Source organism: Scyliorhinus canicula, chromosome 10, assembly GCF_902713615.1.
Source record: "Scyliorhinus canicula chromosome 10, sScyCan1.1, whole genome shotgun sequence".
NCBI classification, from domain to species: domain Eukaryota; kingdom Metazoa; phylum Chordata; class Chondrichthyes; order Carcharhiniformes; family Scyliorhinidae; genus Scyliorhinus; species Scyliorhinus canicula.
The window spans coordinates 96502166-96515975 of record NC_052155.1 but is presented as its reverse complement, the minus strand read 5'-3'; the positions used below and the strand labels follow the sequence as shown (position 1 = coordinate 96515975).

The 13810-nt window shown below is 47.1% G+C and overlaps 1 protein-coding gene across 2 annotated transcripts in view; it reads right to left on the bottom strand.

Annotated features, from left to right (window-relative positions):
* lyn (LYN proto-oncogene, Src family tyrosine kinase) overlaps positions 1–13810 on the bottom strand; it is a 147350-nt gene that overhangs the window by 86479 nt on the left and 47061 nt on the right. Inside the window, exon 2 of one of the 2 annotated variants that reach the window (XM_038809384.1) lies at positions 4587–4651. In XM_038809384.1, coding sequence (XP_038665312.1) covers positions 4587–4646 — 60 coding nt within the window. In that variant the 5' untranslated portion in view covers positions 4647–4651. Of the gene's footprint in view, positions 1–4526; positions 4652–13810 lie in introns of both variants that reach the window. The other variant, XM_038809383.1, reaches the window with a different exon arrangement.

Sequence of the window (13810 nt, the reverse complement as noted above, 5' to 3'; positions counted from 1 at the left end):
CGGGACCTTGGCGTGGAACGGTCGGGGAGCAGCCTGTGGCGGATGTGGGGGCGGGGAAGAGGGGGTCCGGCCCCAGGTGGGCCTCCAATGTGGTCTGGCCCGCGATTGGGTCCCACCGATCGGCGGGCCGGTTCTCTGGCTGGCGGCTTCCTTTCCTACGCGCCAGCCCCTGTAGTCCTGCGACATGTTGAGTCAGGGTTGGCGCGTTGAAGGAAGCCACTGCACATTGGCATTTGTTCCTGGCTAAATAAGTCAAGGGACATCTTGTAAGAGACAACAAGAGAATGCCTTGTGCTTTGGGTATAATAGTTAATGGGAGGAGCAATGTTTGTCTGATGAGTCAGTAGGTCCTAGAACCCATCTGAGGTGCTTCAATTTGGTCCTGAAAAGTGTCCTCTCTCTAAGGATTTTACACAGAAAAGTAAAACCCGGGTTGTTGTCTTTAATAAAGTGGTATTTAATATTTTGGTCTGCTTATTGGAACATAGTGGCAGGTTTAAGAAGTTAAATAAGGTTTCTTCTTTTACTTGAGAAAGAACTGTTGTAACTGTTAATGCTAACTGTAAGGCTATTTCTTGTTGCTAATGTGGCTAATTTTGTGATTAAATTAAAGTTTGATTTGACATAAAAGATATCAATTGTTCAGTGTTATCATTCCTGTGGTGCAGAACATTTCCTCAAGTTTTACAAATTGCAAAGAGTTGGGTTCATGTCTAGGGGCAGCATGGTAGCACAGTGGTTAGCACAGTTCCTTCACAGCTCCAGGGTCCCAGAGCGGAGTCTGCACCTTCTCCCAGTGTCTGAGTTTCCTCCGGGTGCTCCGGTTTCCTCCCACAGTCCAAAGATGTGCAGGTAAGGTGGATTGGCCAGGATAAATTGCCCTTGGGTTAGGTGAGGTTACTAGAAGTGTGGGCTTAGGTAGGGTGCTCTTTCCAAGGGTCAGTGCCGGCTCGATGGGCCAAATGGCCTCCTTCTGCACTGTAAATTCCATGTTTATGTCTGTCTAAAATTGGGGGTTCATCTGGAATTCTAACACTGATGAGCATTTCAAAGGATCTCAGTGGATTTAAAAGCTTTAAGTGATGTGGGTTCTCTGGGACAGGCATGGTCAAACTCAGGGGTGCGACTCGCGGGTGGGTGTCGGGAGGGTCGTGGAGCCATCCGTCACGGTGCACCCGATCGCGCAAATCTACGCGCAACAGCCGCTGTTAATAACGTTGGCTGCAAGCGGCCTTCAAAATGGCCGTGAACATGTAAAACAAATGTGGCCGCACTTCGCCTGTGCGCCGATAATCGGGAAAGCATGCGGCCGCTTTTCTTTTTATAAATGGTCGCAGCTTTTTGTTTTACAAGTTCGGGGGGTGGGGGGGGGGGGGGGGGAGGGGGGCGTTATTCATTAATTTTATTCATTTCATTTTCATTTTTTTTTAAACAAGTTGGGGGGTTTATTTGATAAAATCTTACAGGAAAAAAAAATGCAGAACTTTGGACAGTTGGAGACTCCATACTTTCCGACACCGGAAGGCTTCACCTTCATCCAACAAGTTCCATCGGAGGAGCGTGTACGAGGGCCAAAGGGACCCAAAACTATTTCCTCCATTTTTGTCAGCAGCAAAGCAGAGGGGCTTAAACCGCCCCACCCCCGCAGGTCAATCGTGCCAAGCCAGGCTGTCAGTGCCATGGTGCCGGGGACTGTCCACCATTGGCAATGCCAGAGGGGCAGGGTCAGGTCACCCTCATGCATGGTGTGAAAGGAGGGGGGGGGGGGGGAAAAGAGTGCCCCTCCTTAATGAGGTCCTGCGGTACTCCCCTTTGTCAGTGGATGTCAGGATTGTTGTTGTGGGGTAGGGGGCGATAGTTCACAATGGCAGCCCAAGACCGGTAATTGCAGGGAGATTGGTGTGCTCACCACTGAGTTATTGAGCATGGTACGGAATCCAAACTCGTGATGCTCCTCGCGCCAGTGGGTCAGTCCCGATTCGCTACTGGGCAGAGTACTTAGGAGGGTCGGATTCTCCGATCGTCAACATCTCGTTCGGCGATCGGCCAGAGAATCAATTTTTCCTCAGAAATCAGGGGCGGTGCTATTTTGCTGATGCTCCACCCCCTCAAAAACGGCGTACTCGAGGTGTACACTATGCTGTTGGTACGCCCTCAAGACATCACCCCAGACCCTCACCCGATGATCTAACTTCGTCGGTAGCATATCCCCTCACTAGAGCTGGTGGTGTTACCGGGGGGGGGGGGGGGGGGGGAGCAGTTTTTGGCAGGCTGGATCCGCGCGCAGCCAGAGCCATGTTGTACGGCACACGGCTGCCACCGTGCACGGTCACAGACCTGGCCATTCTGCGTCTCTATAGGCAGGTGGGGCTTTACGTGGTGCAGCTGCTAGCCCTTCACCGGGCGGTGGAGGTGATGACGATGTTTTGGTCACAAGATCAGACGGATCCTGCAGACATAGCCTCAGATTCAGAGAATCCAGCCGTTAGTCTCTAAACCAGTCGATAGATGAGGTTTATAAAAAATGGTTTCAGGGATGAGAAATCATAGTCATGAGGATAGTTTTTTTAAATTTGTTCAGGCGATGTGGGCATTTCTGGTTGGGCCAACATATATCACTAAATGTCCTTGAACTGAGTGACTTGCTAGGCCAGAGAGCATTAAAGAGTGAACCACATTGCTGTAGATTTGGAGTCACATGTAGCGCACACCAGGTTTCATGGCCATCATTAGACTTTTAATTCCAGATTTTTATTGAATTCAAATTTCAACATCTGCCAAGGAGCATTATCCTGGGTTTCTGGATCATGTGATAATACCACCATGCCATTGCCTTCTCAGTGGAAGATTGGGACGATTTTCCCTGGAGAGAAGGCGGACAGGAGATTTTCAAGCTCAAATTAATGAGGGGGCTGGGCAGAGTAGATGGGGAGAAGCTGTTCTTGCTACTCAACAGATAGAAAAGGAGGGGCACAGATTTAGGAGCAAATGTAATGAGAGAAAAAAAAAATTTTCAGACAAGGGAAGGTTTGGGTCTGGAATGTACTGCCTAGAATTGGTTTGGAGGCAGGTTTAGATAGTGTCATTGAAAAGGCGTTATATGATTACTTGAATAGAATCAATGTGCAAGCGTATGGGGAAAAGGCAGAGGAGTAACACTCGGTCATGTTCATTTGGAGAGCTGGTGTAAACACAATAAACCAAGTGGTATCCTTCTACATCACAGCAATTCTGATTGCTCTGTTGAAAGAATCAAGAACACAGAGACATCATTTTAAAATTAGAGCCAAGGCATTTAGGAGGAAATTCCAGAAGCTTTTATAATATTATTATACAAGATATAGAAATATCACCAAAAGCTGTTGATGTTGGAAGAGTTGGAGTTTGATGGACTTTAGCTGCTTAAGGGGTTCAAGGGGTGTCAAATGAAGTTGAGGTACAGAGCAGCTATGACCCAACTAAATGGCAGAGCAAACTGGAGGCATTGTATTACCCACTTCAGTTTTACAATTAATGAAATGAAAAGAAAATCGCTTATTGTCACAAGTAGGCTTCAATGAAGTTACTGTGAAAAGCCCCGAGTCACCACATTCTGGCGCCTGTTCGGGGAGGCTGTTACGGGAATTGAACTGTGCTGCTGGCCTGCCTTGGTCTGCTTTAAAAGCCAGCTATTTAGCCCTGTGTTAAACCAGACCCGAATAGATAACTAGAAGGAAAACTAATAAGATAGCAAAAAGGAAAACTAAGCAAAAAACAATCTCACTGAGCCAAACACTGAAGTGAGTGGTGCAGTACCAGCCTCCCCAAACAGGTGCCGGAATGTGGCGACTAGGGGCTTTTCACAGTAACTTCATTTGAAGCCTACTTGTGACAGTAAGCAATTTTCATTTTTTTTTTTCCATTTTCAGTCAAATGTTTTGAAGGCTGTAGAAAGAATAGTGCACCCGTCCACAGTTAGTCACATTTAATTCATTATCATAAGGGTAGAGGCAGAACCCAGGGTGGAGCAAGTAAAGTCGGAAATCATGGAAGGTGATAAAAGCAATTGTAGACCGAAGGGAAATTAGGGATGGGGAGTTTCATTTTCAAACACAGGTTGGATTATTTAAGAACAGGGAGATAAATGGCAGTATCAAAATCCAAGGAGGGTGAACCATTTCAGTTAGCAAAGGGGCAATGGAACAAAAAAAAAAAAAAAATGGGTCTCATGGATTAGATGAGCTCAGAAAGGGGCATGAAGAGAAATGGAGAAAGATGCATTTTTGATGTTGGAGTCTAGCACAAAGGGAGCCCTCTTGAGGAGAGGAATATTTTATATTTAGATTGTTTTAATGCATTAACATTCATGATGTTTGTTTAAAATACAGCATCAGTTATTAGTGATGAAAAGATGATTGGTAAATAAAGTAAGTTAGACGATTCAGAGTTTTAGTTCATAGAATTGAGATCAGGACAATGGATTTTCCAATAGGTCAGTCATGCAGCTATCCAGCTTTGTGCCATGAGGTTTTCCCTTCACTACTTACTGGCACGTGTGAATTGGATGTGGGATCTCGAACATAAATAGGTGGTTCAGATTTACGTACTGGTTTTTCCTTCAATTCTTTTGGTTCTTCAGTGAAGCTCTTTGACTTTATACATCCCATATTTTCTGTAAGAGAATACAGTGGTAAAATTCTACAAAACAAACCGCTATGCACATGTGGTTATGCATTCAACAATGATTCTAAAATGTACATATTTATTTCAAAGCCCATGGTCACTCTTTGCCAAACATTCTGGAAGTGATGTTAGCCTTGGTCAGTAATGGAACTCATCAGATTGGATGTTAAATAAGCTATTGGCTATGCCACGGTAGCACAGTGGTTCGCACTGTTGCTTTGCAGCACCACGGGCCAGCGTTCGATTCCCAGCTGGCTCACTGTCTGTGCGGAGTCTGCACATTCTGTGTCTGCATGGGTTTCCTCCAGGTACTCCAGTTTCCTCCCACAAGTCCCGAAAGATGTGCATGTTAGGTGAATTGGACATTCTGAATTCTCCCTTAGTGTACCCAATCAGGCGCCGGTGTAGGGCGACTTGGACCGTTTCACAGTAACGCCATTGTGGTGTTAATGTAAGCCCACTTGTGACACTAATAAAGATTACTATTTTGTGCTACTACCGAGAATCAACTTCACCATCTTGGTATATTAAAGACACTTTACTAATATGCGAAGAACCAAAGATTTACCAGTTACAATAATTCAAAGTTTTGCATTCGGTTTTAAGAGTGCATGCTACCATATTTGCTCAAACAAAATTTCTAATCAGATACTATATGCTTGCATTTCCCCAACCTCAAAATTACTGTTAAAAGATACAGCAATTGAAATGCTATTATTGAAGCTAGTTCAGCAACAGATCTTGTGTAAGTGGCAATTTAAATTCTACAAAATCAAAGCATGCCCTCACACCTTGCTAGCCTCGTGTTCCCATTTTTTGAGCCCATTTTTATCTGGAACAATTGTTCCTACTCCGTACTCCTCCATAAAAATGAATATACTCACAACAGGGTATTCAAATCAAGAAATATAGATGGCAAGTACCTCAATGTTTAATTTTTGCACTATGCAGTCAGGGAATAAACGGTGAATGGTTTTACCTTTCCAAAAATCAAATCAGTTTTAGCCCCAAAGCTTGAACGGTTTTATTTTGTCAAGGTAACATACATCATAACTACCACAATTTATACAGTGTGACCTGAAGTCGCCAGGTAAGGATAAAAGACTGGGATATCAACATTAGTAATTAACCAACTATTATCATGCAGTTTCACAACAGATCAGCCGGCTTTTTCAGAGTTGAATTCTAAACTTGAAATACTAATTGATTTTACAAAAGAAGGCAACTGTGTAGTTCTGTAATACTGGTTAAATGATCCTTTCATTGAACCACGTCTCATTTAATGCCACTACCTCCAGATTCAGACCTGCTTTTTCCAAGTGCAACATTAACTCCTGCGGCTTGTTCAATTACAGAGCAACAAGAACACGGATATAGTATGATCACTTTACTCAAAACAGAACATCTCTCTCACATCCACATCCTTTAGTCTTTCAGCACCCTGATAAATCCATTTTTAGGCAGTTTAAAAAAAAAAAACATGTGCATTGACGTTATCATTTAGCCATGCTACAGTAGTCAAGATACAGAATAATTATAGTTCTAATTGTAATTAGTTGAACTTAAATGTAGTTCAGAATGAAGATTGTAAACAAATAACATGCAATGTAATTATTTCCTCTTTCCAGCCTTGAAGGCGCCTGGATTAGGCAGTCAATTAAACAAATATACTTCTAGCTTCCCACTGATGTACTGTGTAGATGTATGTATTTGTGTGTGTGGAAATGGCGCCATTAAACAGAAAACTCAACAGGCAGCATTAGTCAAATCTCAGAGCAAGGGTCGGATGGAAAACCTTGCTAGTTTATGACAGCAAGACTGATTTGCTGCATTCCTGGATCAATTTCTTGCAGAGAAGTAGGTATTCCTGGAACATAAACCAAGCCCAAAGTTCTCTCTTGGATGTATTTCAATTTCTTTTTTAAAAAATGGTCAAGAGGAATTTTGCCTTTTAGTTTCCCACAACAGGCCAAAAAGAAAATCAGCTTCTTTTAAACATGGCTTGGGTAGATGGGAAAGATTTGGATCCTGAGCCACATGGCATCGCAACTGTTCAGAGCAGGTTAGATAGCACAGCAGGTCCCATTCATTCCTGTCTTTTTGTACGTCCTTACATTTGGAATTGGATTTTCTCTTCAGAACAGATGGATGTATTCTCCACAGGACATAGTGGGCGGGATTCTCTCAGCCCGGGGCCTGGCTGGAGAATCCCCGCGTCTGGCACGAATCGCGCCATGCCGCCTCGACGTCAGGATGCGATTCTCCGCCAAGGGGAGAATCGGCACCATTGGCACCGGCGTGGTTGGCACTACATGGTCAGGTGCCTCTCTACAGGGCCCCCCCCCCCCCCTGATTCTCGGCCCAGGATGGGCCAAGCAGCCGTCGCAAAAAGCCCGAGTCCCACCGGCGCAGTTCACACCTGCTGTCAGCTGGCGGGAACTCGGCGTGGAGGGGTCGGGGAGTGGCCTGTGTGTGTGCAGGGTGGGGAGGGGGGGGGGGATTCCTATGTGGCCTGGTCCACGATCGGGGCCCACCAATCAGCGAGCTGGTCTCTCTGGCTGGGGGCCTCCTTTCTTCCGCGCCGGCCCCTGTACCCCTACACCATAGTTGCGTCGGGGCCGGCGCGGAGAAGGGAAACACCGCACATGCGCGGACCCCAGTTCACGCCTGGAGCGGCATGGGCAGCAGCAGCGGGAGGCCATGTTGACGCCGTCGAGAAACGCGATAGCATTTCTGACGGCGTCAACACTTAGCCTCAGGATCAGAGAATCCCGCCCAGTGCTTAAACATGGTTTAGAAAGAAAAGCGAATTTCAAAAAGTTTAAAAATATGTGGAAGTCACAGGGAGCATGTGTTAAAGATGTCCATTAAATTAGATATATTGCAGTTTGCCAAATGTTGTGACTCATTGCCCACTCCAAATTGACACAACAGTCAACAATCTCAGTTCAGGCCCCTGAACAGGAGACGGCTGCGCAATAAATCACAGCCCAAGGAAGGAGGAGGAGAGGTTGGAGCTTATATTCACAGGCCAGCCGGAAAATCATTACGCAAAGGAAATCAACATCACACTCCTCCCGCTGCTGGAGACACAAAGATCAACATGGACAGAGGGGTTTTAAACAACAGACCTTGGCAAACAGCCCTGTGCTTGGAGCACAAAGCCAAAAGATTCAGGATAGTGAAGTGTGAAAAAAATATATAGTACCAAAAATAGGCAAGTCAGCCCACAATTGTGACAGGGCATGCAGTTTACTTCTTCTTTCATGTTTGAGGAGAGGAGAGATCTCCTCAAACCTGCTTTGAATGTTAGCAGGTAAACAGTCTCAGTTAAATAATTATTTGGATCAGTCTTCTGATGGGATCATAGAATATAATCTCAAAGATTGCCTTTGTAAAGCAGGGGTCTGCAACCGATGGATCGAGAGCCTAACAAGTCTCAGTATGGAACCAAATATGGCTCTCATTCCCAAAATACACACATTTTATTAAAAACAAGGCAAGAGGAGAGAACTCAAAAGCTGCACGGGGGGAAAGAGAAGAGAGAGAAGAGATCCCAATACATGTTGTATTCCTATACTGGCTCTTTGTTGACCACTTGTTCTGAATTTTGATGTAATTAGATCTTTGGTTTAAAAAGGTTGCCGAACCCTGATGGAAAGCTTTGATCCTAATTAATAATTGATAAATTGGCTGTGAAAATGTGTGATTTTCAAGTTCACTAAAGTCTCCAAAGATCTGACTTCCAGCTAACGGAACATACAGTTGTACCACGTCTCCTCACTCAGGTTCATCAAATACTAACCACTGTTTTTAAAAAAAAAAAACTTGGTTAATCACTTTTTTTTGGGATTTTAAAATGAAATGCTCATCCACTTTTTCCAAAAGCCTCCCAAAGCCTCGGTGCAATCTCCTCCGGCTCTACAACCCTCAGAAATAACTATTCCGCTCCAATTCAGACATTTTCTTTTAAATGTATTCTTGCACACAGTGTGAGCATTGTTGCCTAGGCCACATTTATTGTCCATTCCCAACTGTCCTCGAGGGGGTAGTGAGCAGCAGGCATCTTGAACCACTGCAGTCCATGTGGTGTAGTATTACAACTCCTTCAGGGGCCAAGGACTGTGCTCCATACATTTCCTCCTTCCATAGGAATAGTATGAACTGCCTGGTAATTGGGGCAGGGCTTCCCCTTAACAAGGGGAAACTATTCTGTATAAAAATCCTGACCTGGGTACAGGTCAAGGAGGTCGGCCCTTCGGGGAGACGAGTGTATACCATAATGAATCTGCTGTTTCTACGCTAACTCCGAGCTCCGAGGCCTCCACTCCAAATGGCGGATGTCACACATTGGGAAACTGGAACAATTCGATGACTGGACTTATGGAGGCCCACTTAACCCTCCAGCAGGTGGTGGACATCACCATTTCCCAGGAGATCACGGAAGCCAGGAGTTGCAGGGTTTATCACTCCTAACCTTTGGTCACCGAAGCGACCATTGACCAACGCTCCCAGGCCCGAATAGTACAAGCTTCCATAAAGCGGGACAGACCACTGGACCCAAGGATATCGCTACGGTGCACCCTGGCGCAACCTTGATAATTGCCCCAAAATGGAACACTGGTGGTATGATTAGCATAGCTGCCTGCCATTGGTGCAGAACACCGGCTTACCATTGGCCCTGGTCGGTCATGTGCCTCTCGACCGGTTGGTTGAGACCAGTCATGTGACTGCTCCCTGATTGGTCGAGAGGCTGAGTTAACCCTGCCCTGTAAATACCCAGTACTCCCGGCGGTCGTCCTTATACTGTAATCGACCGCAGGGCTAACATCTAGCTGATTAAAGCCATACTTTTGTTCAGCAACTCGTCTCGCGTTCAATTGATGGTACATCAAACACCAAGATGGTGACTGCAGGCTGGACACTCAAACAGGACCGGGACACTGGACAAGCTAGTGAGGGTGCCATTCCCTGCCGAATCCCCACACATGCGCCCCCCCCCCCCCCACAGGCCAAGCATATTATGTGGAAGATCAGGAGGAGCAGTACCACAGTCGCACTATGTAACAGCCCCAGGGTCACACCCTTCAGGATTGCATGAAACAGTAATGGCCATCCGCTGAAATAGAGTTCACTACCAAAGCGGCAATCTTGTGATTAGCTGGCAGACATTCATTACATTAGAGAGAGTCTGGCCTCCAGACTTCGGACCACAGATGTCTGATTGCCGACATATACCAGAGAACCTTTGGCCATTCAGTGACCATGCACGAGTCAACATGTTTGCCCTTGCTGGTTGTCCACAGAGGTTTCCCCCAGCTTACTGGCATGCTACTTAAATTGGCAACGTGACTGTCGCTTTTACCCCCATGGCCCAGAAGAGAGTGGTGAAGTTTCCAAGCTTTGCTGTTGGCCAATAAATCAGCATGGACACACAACCCGGTTATTTTCACACCCGCCCAGTATCGTATGCAATGCAGCCGAAGGTCAACGCAGAATTGCATCAGTTGGAATGCTTGGCCATCATTCGCCCATTTCACCAGTGGTCTAAGTTCTAAAGCCCGAAAGGACCATATATGTTTGTGTGGGGACTACAGGATGGTAAACAGATCTCTTGCTTTGATCGTTACCCAGTCTTGTACAGCGAGGACCTGTATGCCAAGCTCAGTTGGGGAACAACAGGAGCCAAACGTACCTACAGCTGGATCCTGACTCTTGGGGGAGGCAGCACGGTGGCACAATGGGTAGCACTGTTGCTTCACAGCACCAGGGTCCCAGGATTAACACTTGGAGGAAACCCACGCAGACACGGGGAGACCGTGCAGACTCCGCACAGGCAATGACCCAAGTCGGGAATCCAACCAGAGACCCTAGAGCTGTGAAACAACTATGCTTTCATGCTGCCATTGTGCTACCCACATGATCCTTGCATGATAAGCTCTTTACTCCAGCGATCATTCCAGTGAACCTCCTCTGGACACTTTCCAAGCATATTCTAACTTAGATACGGGACCCAAAACTGCTCACAATGGCATGAGGCACAGTGGTTAGCTCTGGGACTGCGGCCCTGAGGGCCAGGGATCGAATCCCAGCCCCAGGTCACTGTCTGTGTGGAGTTTACACATTCTCCCAGTGGGTTTCGCCCCCGCGGCCCAGAGATGTGCAAGTTAGGTGGATAGGCCACACTAAATTGCCCCTTGAAAAAAAATAATAATAATTGGGTACTCAATTTATTTTAAAAAAAACACTGCTCATAATACTCCAAATGGATCTGACCAGAGTCTTATACAGTTCCAGAAGTACACCCCACTGCTCTTGTATTCTAGCCCTCTCGATATTCTCGACATGAATGCTAACATTGCATTTGCCTTCCTAACTGCTGACAGAAGCTGCATGTGAAAGGGAATCGTGAACAAGGACTCAAGTCCCTTTGTGCTTCGGATTTCCTCATTTCCCCATTTCGAAAATAATCTGCCTCCATTCTTCATACCTCACACCTTTCCACATTGTATTCCATCTGCCACTTATTTGCCCACCCGCAGAGCCTGTCCAAGTCCTTCTGCAGTCCCCCTGCTTCCTTAATACTGACAACAGTGGCTAGGCTTCAGCACCCATGGAATACCCAAAGTGTTGGAGTCAGATAACGGTGGTGTGTTCACGAACAATGAGTTTGAATGGCCTCAGAACAAACTTATCTGCATGTATGGATCAACCTGTATCACCCAGCCTCAAACAGTTTGGCAGTCCAAGACTTCAAAAAAAAAAAGGGGGGTGCAATGAAGAAACTGACCACAGGATCTTGGTAGAAGCGACTGGGCCGGTTCCTCTTCAGCTACCAGATGGCCCCTCATGCTGGCACCAACAGAGTGGCTGATGCGACATTGGCTTCGGACCCGCCACATTAGTGCTCGGATCCACAAGCAACAGAACCGCTCCAAGACGTCAACCATGCAGAGGCCCGACTTCAAACCGAGGGAAGCTGTATACGTGTGCAATTTCAGCGCCGGCGCTATACTGATCCCGGGCACAGTGCTCTGGGCCAGTTTCCTTTTCGGTCCAGTCGCACGACGGGAAGCCAGCAACCACCTGGGCCACATTCACCGCCGTACACAGGAGCCTCCATAACAAACTCTGGATATGCCAGTCCAGGTCCGTCAGTGGTTCCCATAGGAACTTGGGTCACCACACCGATCACCGTCCCCTCCACCCGAAGCCCAGGAAGCTAGGGGGCCAGGCACCTGATCAAAAGGCTCCAACACCAATTTGGATATGGCCACAGGCCCGCCTGCCGTAGTCCTCCAGCCGCCCCTCTGGGCCGATACCATAGCCAGCCGCACCACTCCTGCCTCGGCACTCCGGTTTTAAACCAGTCGCAAGTGCATTACACACTGCCAGACCCATCCCATCTTTGTTGGACTATTGTCCACAGTTAAAATTAAGAGGAAAGAGGTGTTACAACCCCAATGGGGGCCATAAATTTCCCCCCTTACACAGCGGAGTATGAACTCCCCTGGTAATTGGGGGCGGGACTTCCCCTTAACAAGTGGAAACTAGGGCATCAAGGTGGTGCAGTGGTTAGCACTGCTGCCTCATGGCACCGAGAACTTCAATCCCAATCCCAATCCCAGCCCTGTATGGATTTTGCACATTCTTCCTCACCCCCATGACCAAACAAGCGGGGTAGATGGATTGGCCACACTAAAGTTGGAAGTTGCTACTGAAGGAGCCTTGGTGAGTTACTGCAGTATATCGTGTAGATGGTGCACACTGTCTCCACCACCAAATGCAAAGTGGCAGCAGTGATATTTAAGAGATTTTTTAATTGGATGCGAATCAAGCACTCTTTGTCCTGGATGGTGTTGAGCTTCTTGCATTGTTCGGAGCTGCACTAACTGCCAAGCAGGGCCTAGCAGTTGACTTGTCCTTGTAGATAGTGGACAAGCTTTGGGAAGTCAGAAGGGGAGTTAACCACCAGCAGGATACCCAGATCTACCAGCTGTGTTGCACCTAAAAAGCGCCACGGCAGATTGATCCGAGAAGGGGGATCTCCTGGCATCTATCTGACCAAGGCATGGGATCTAACCCCCTTGCCTTGGATACCTTGGGCGCGTGCCGTTCAGTGCTGGTCACCAAAAACAGGGACCAGATGGCACAGCATTTGTGGCATCTCCCACGGTACCAGAGGCCCCCCAGGTGACATGCCCTCTGTGCAGGGTGGAACCCTGGTACTACCAAGGTGCCACTAAGCTGGCATTTTTCACACAATGAGGATCAGGCCCGAGGGTGCCCTGCATGGGTGTGGAGGCGTAAATTGTTCGGGGAAAGAGGGTCGGGAGATCGGGACTGCATCTAAAAAATGCAGGGTGGGATGACAGACAGTGGCATCCGCTGAGCTCTCCTGCAAGGTGTTCTCTTAGGCAGGTGGAGGGAGGGGGCACACCTGATGGGTGGCATCGCCAGGTGGAGATCCTGTGGGAGGGAAGGATCATGCTGCCGATTATATCTGATTCGTACCTCTCACCTGGGTGCACAAAGAGCCTAAGGATCCAGCACCCCCCACCAATCTGCTCCATGACAAACAACAAAGCTTTGGCCACCCCTGATGGAGTCAAAGCTTTGGGCTTGGATGGATGGAGACTAGAGTTCAGATCACAGTTTAGGTCCGCACCCAAAATAAGCTGATGTGAATCTAAAATCAGGGAGGGAGGCCAGCAGATTATTAATAAAATTCTACCGTCCCAGTTTGGGGCATAGATGTTAAATAGAACCACTAGGGAGAATAACATGTCTGCCAAGGGATAGGAGCCAAAAAAGCAACAAAAAAAAAAAAAAAGAGAACCCTTTTATTAATTAATATTGACACACCCCCAGCCGGACCATCAAAACCCAAAGACTAGGCCTACCCACCCCTTTCGCAGCCTTGTCTTTTCATTGACTCGCAAATGACTCTCACAAAAACACGCTAACTCGAGCAAATACTTTCTGCCTTTTTGCTGAGCTATTCAACCCCCAACCTTCCAGGTGACCAAATGAGTTGGGGGTCTCACACACACACACACACACCCCCCCTCAAACCGGAGTCAGCCATTTCCCCCAAGAGCGGTCACCCAAAAGATACAGCAATCAGGACCATCCAAGCAATCAAGAC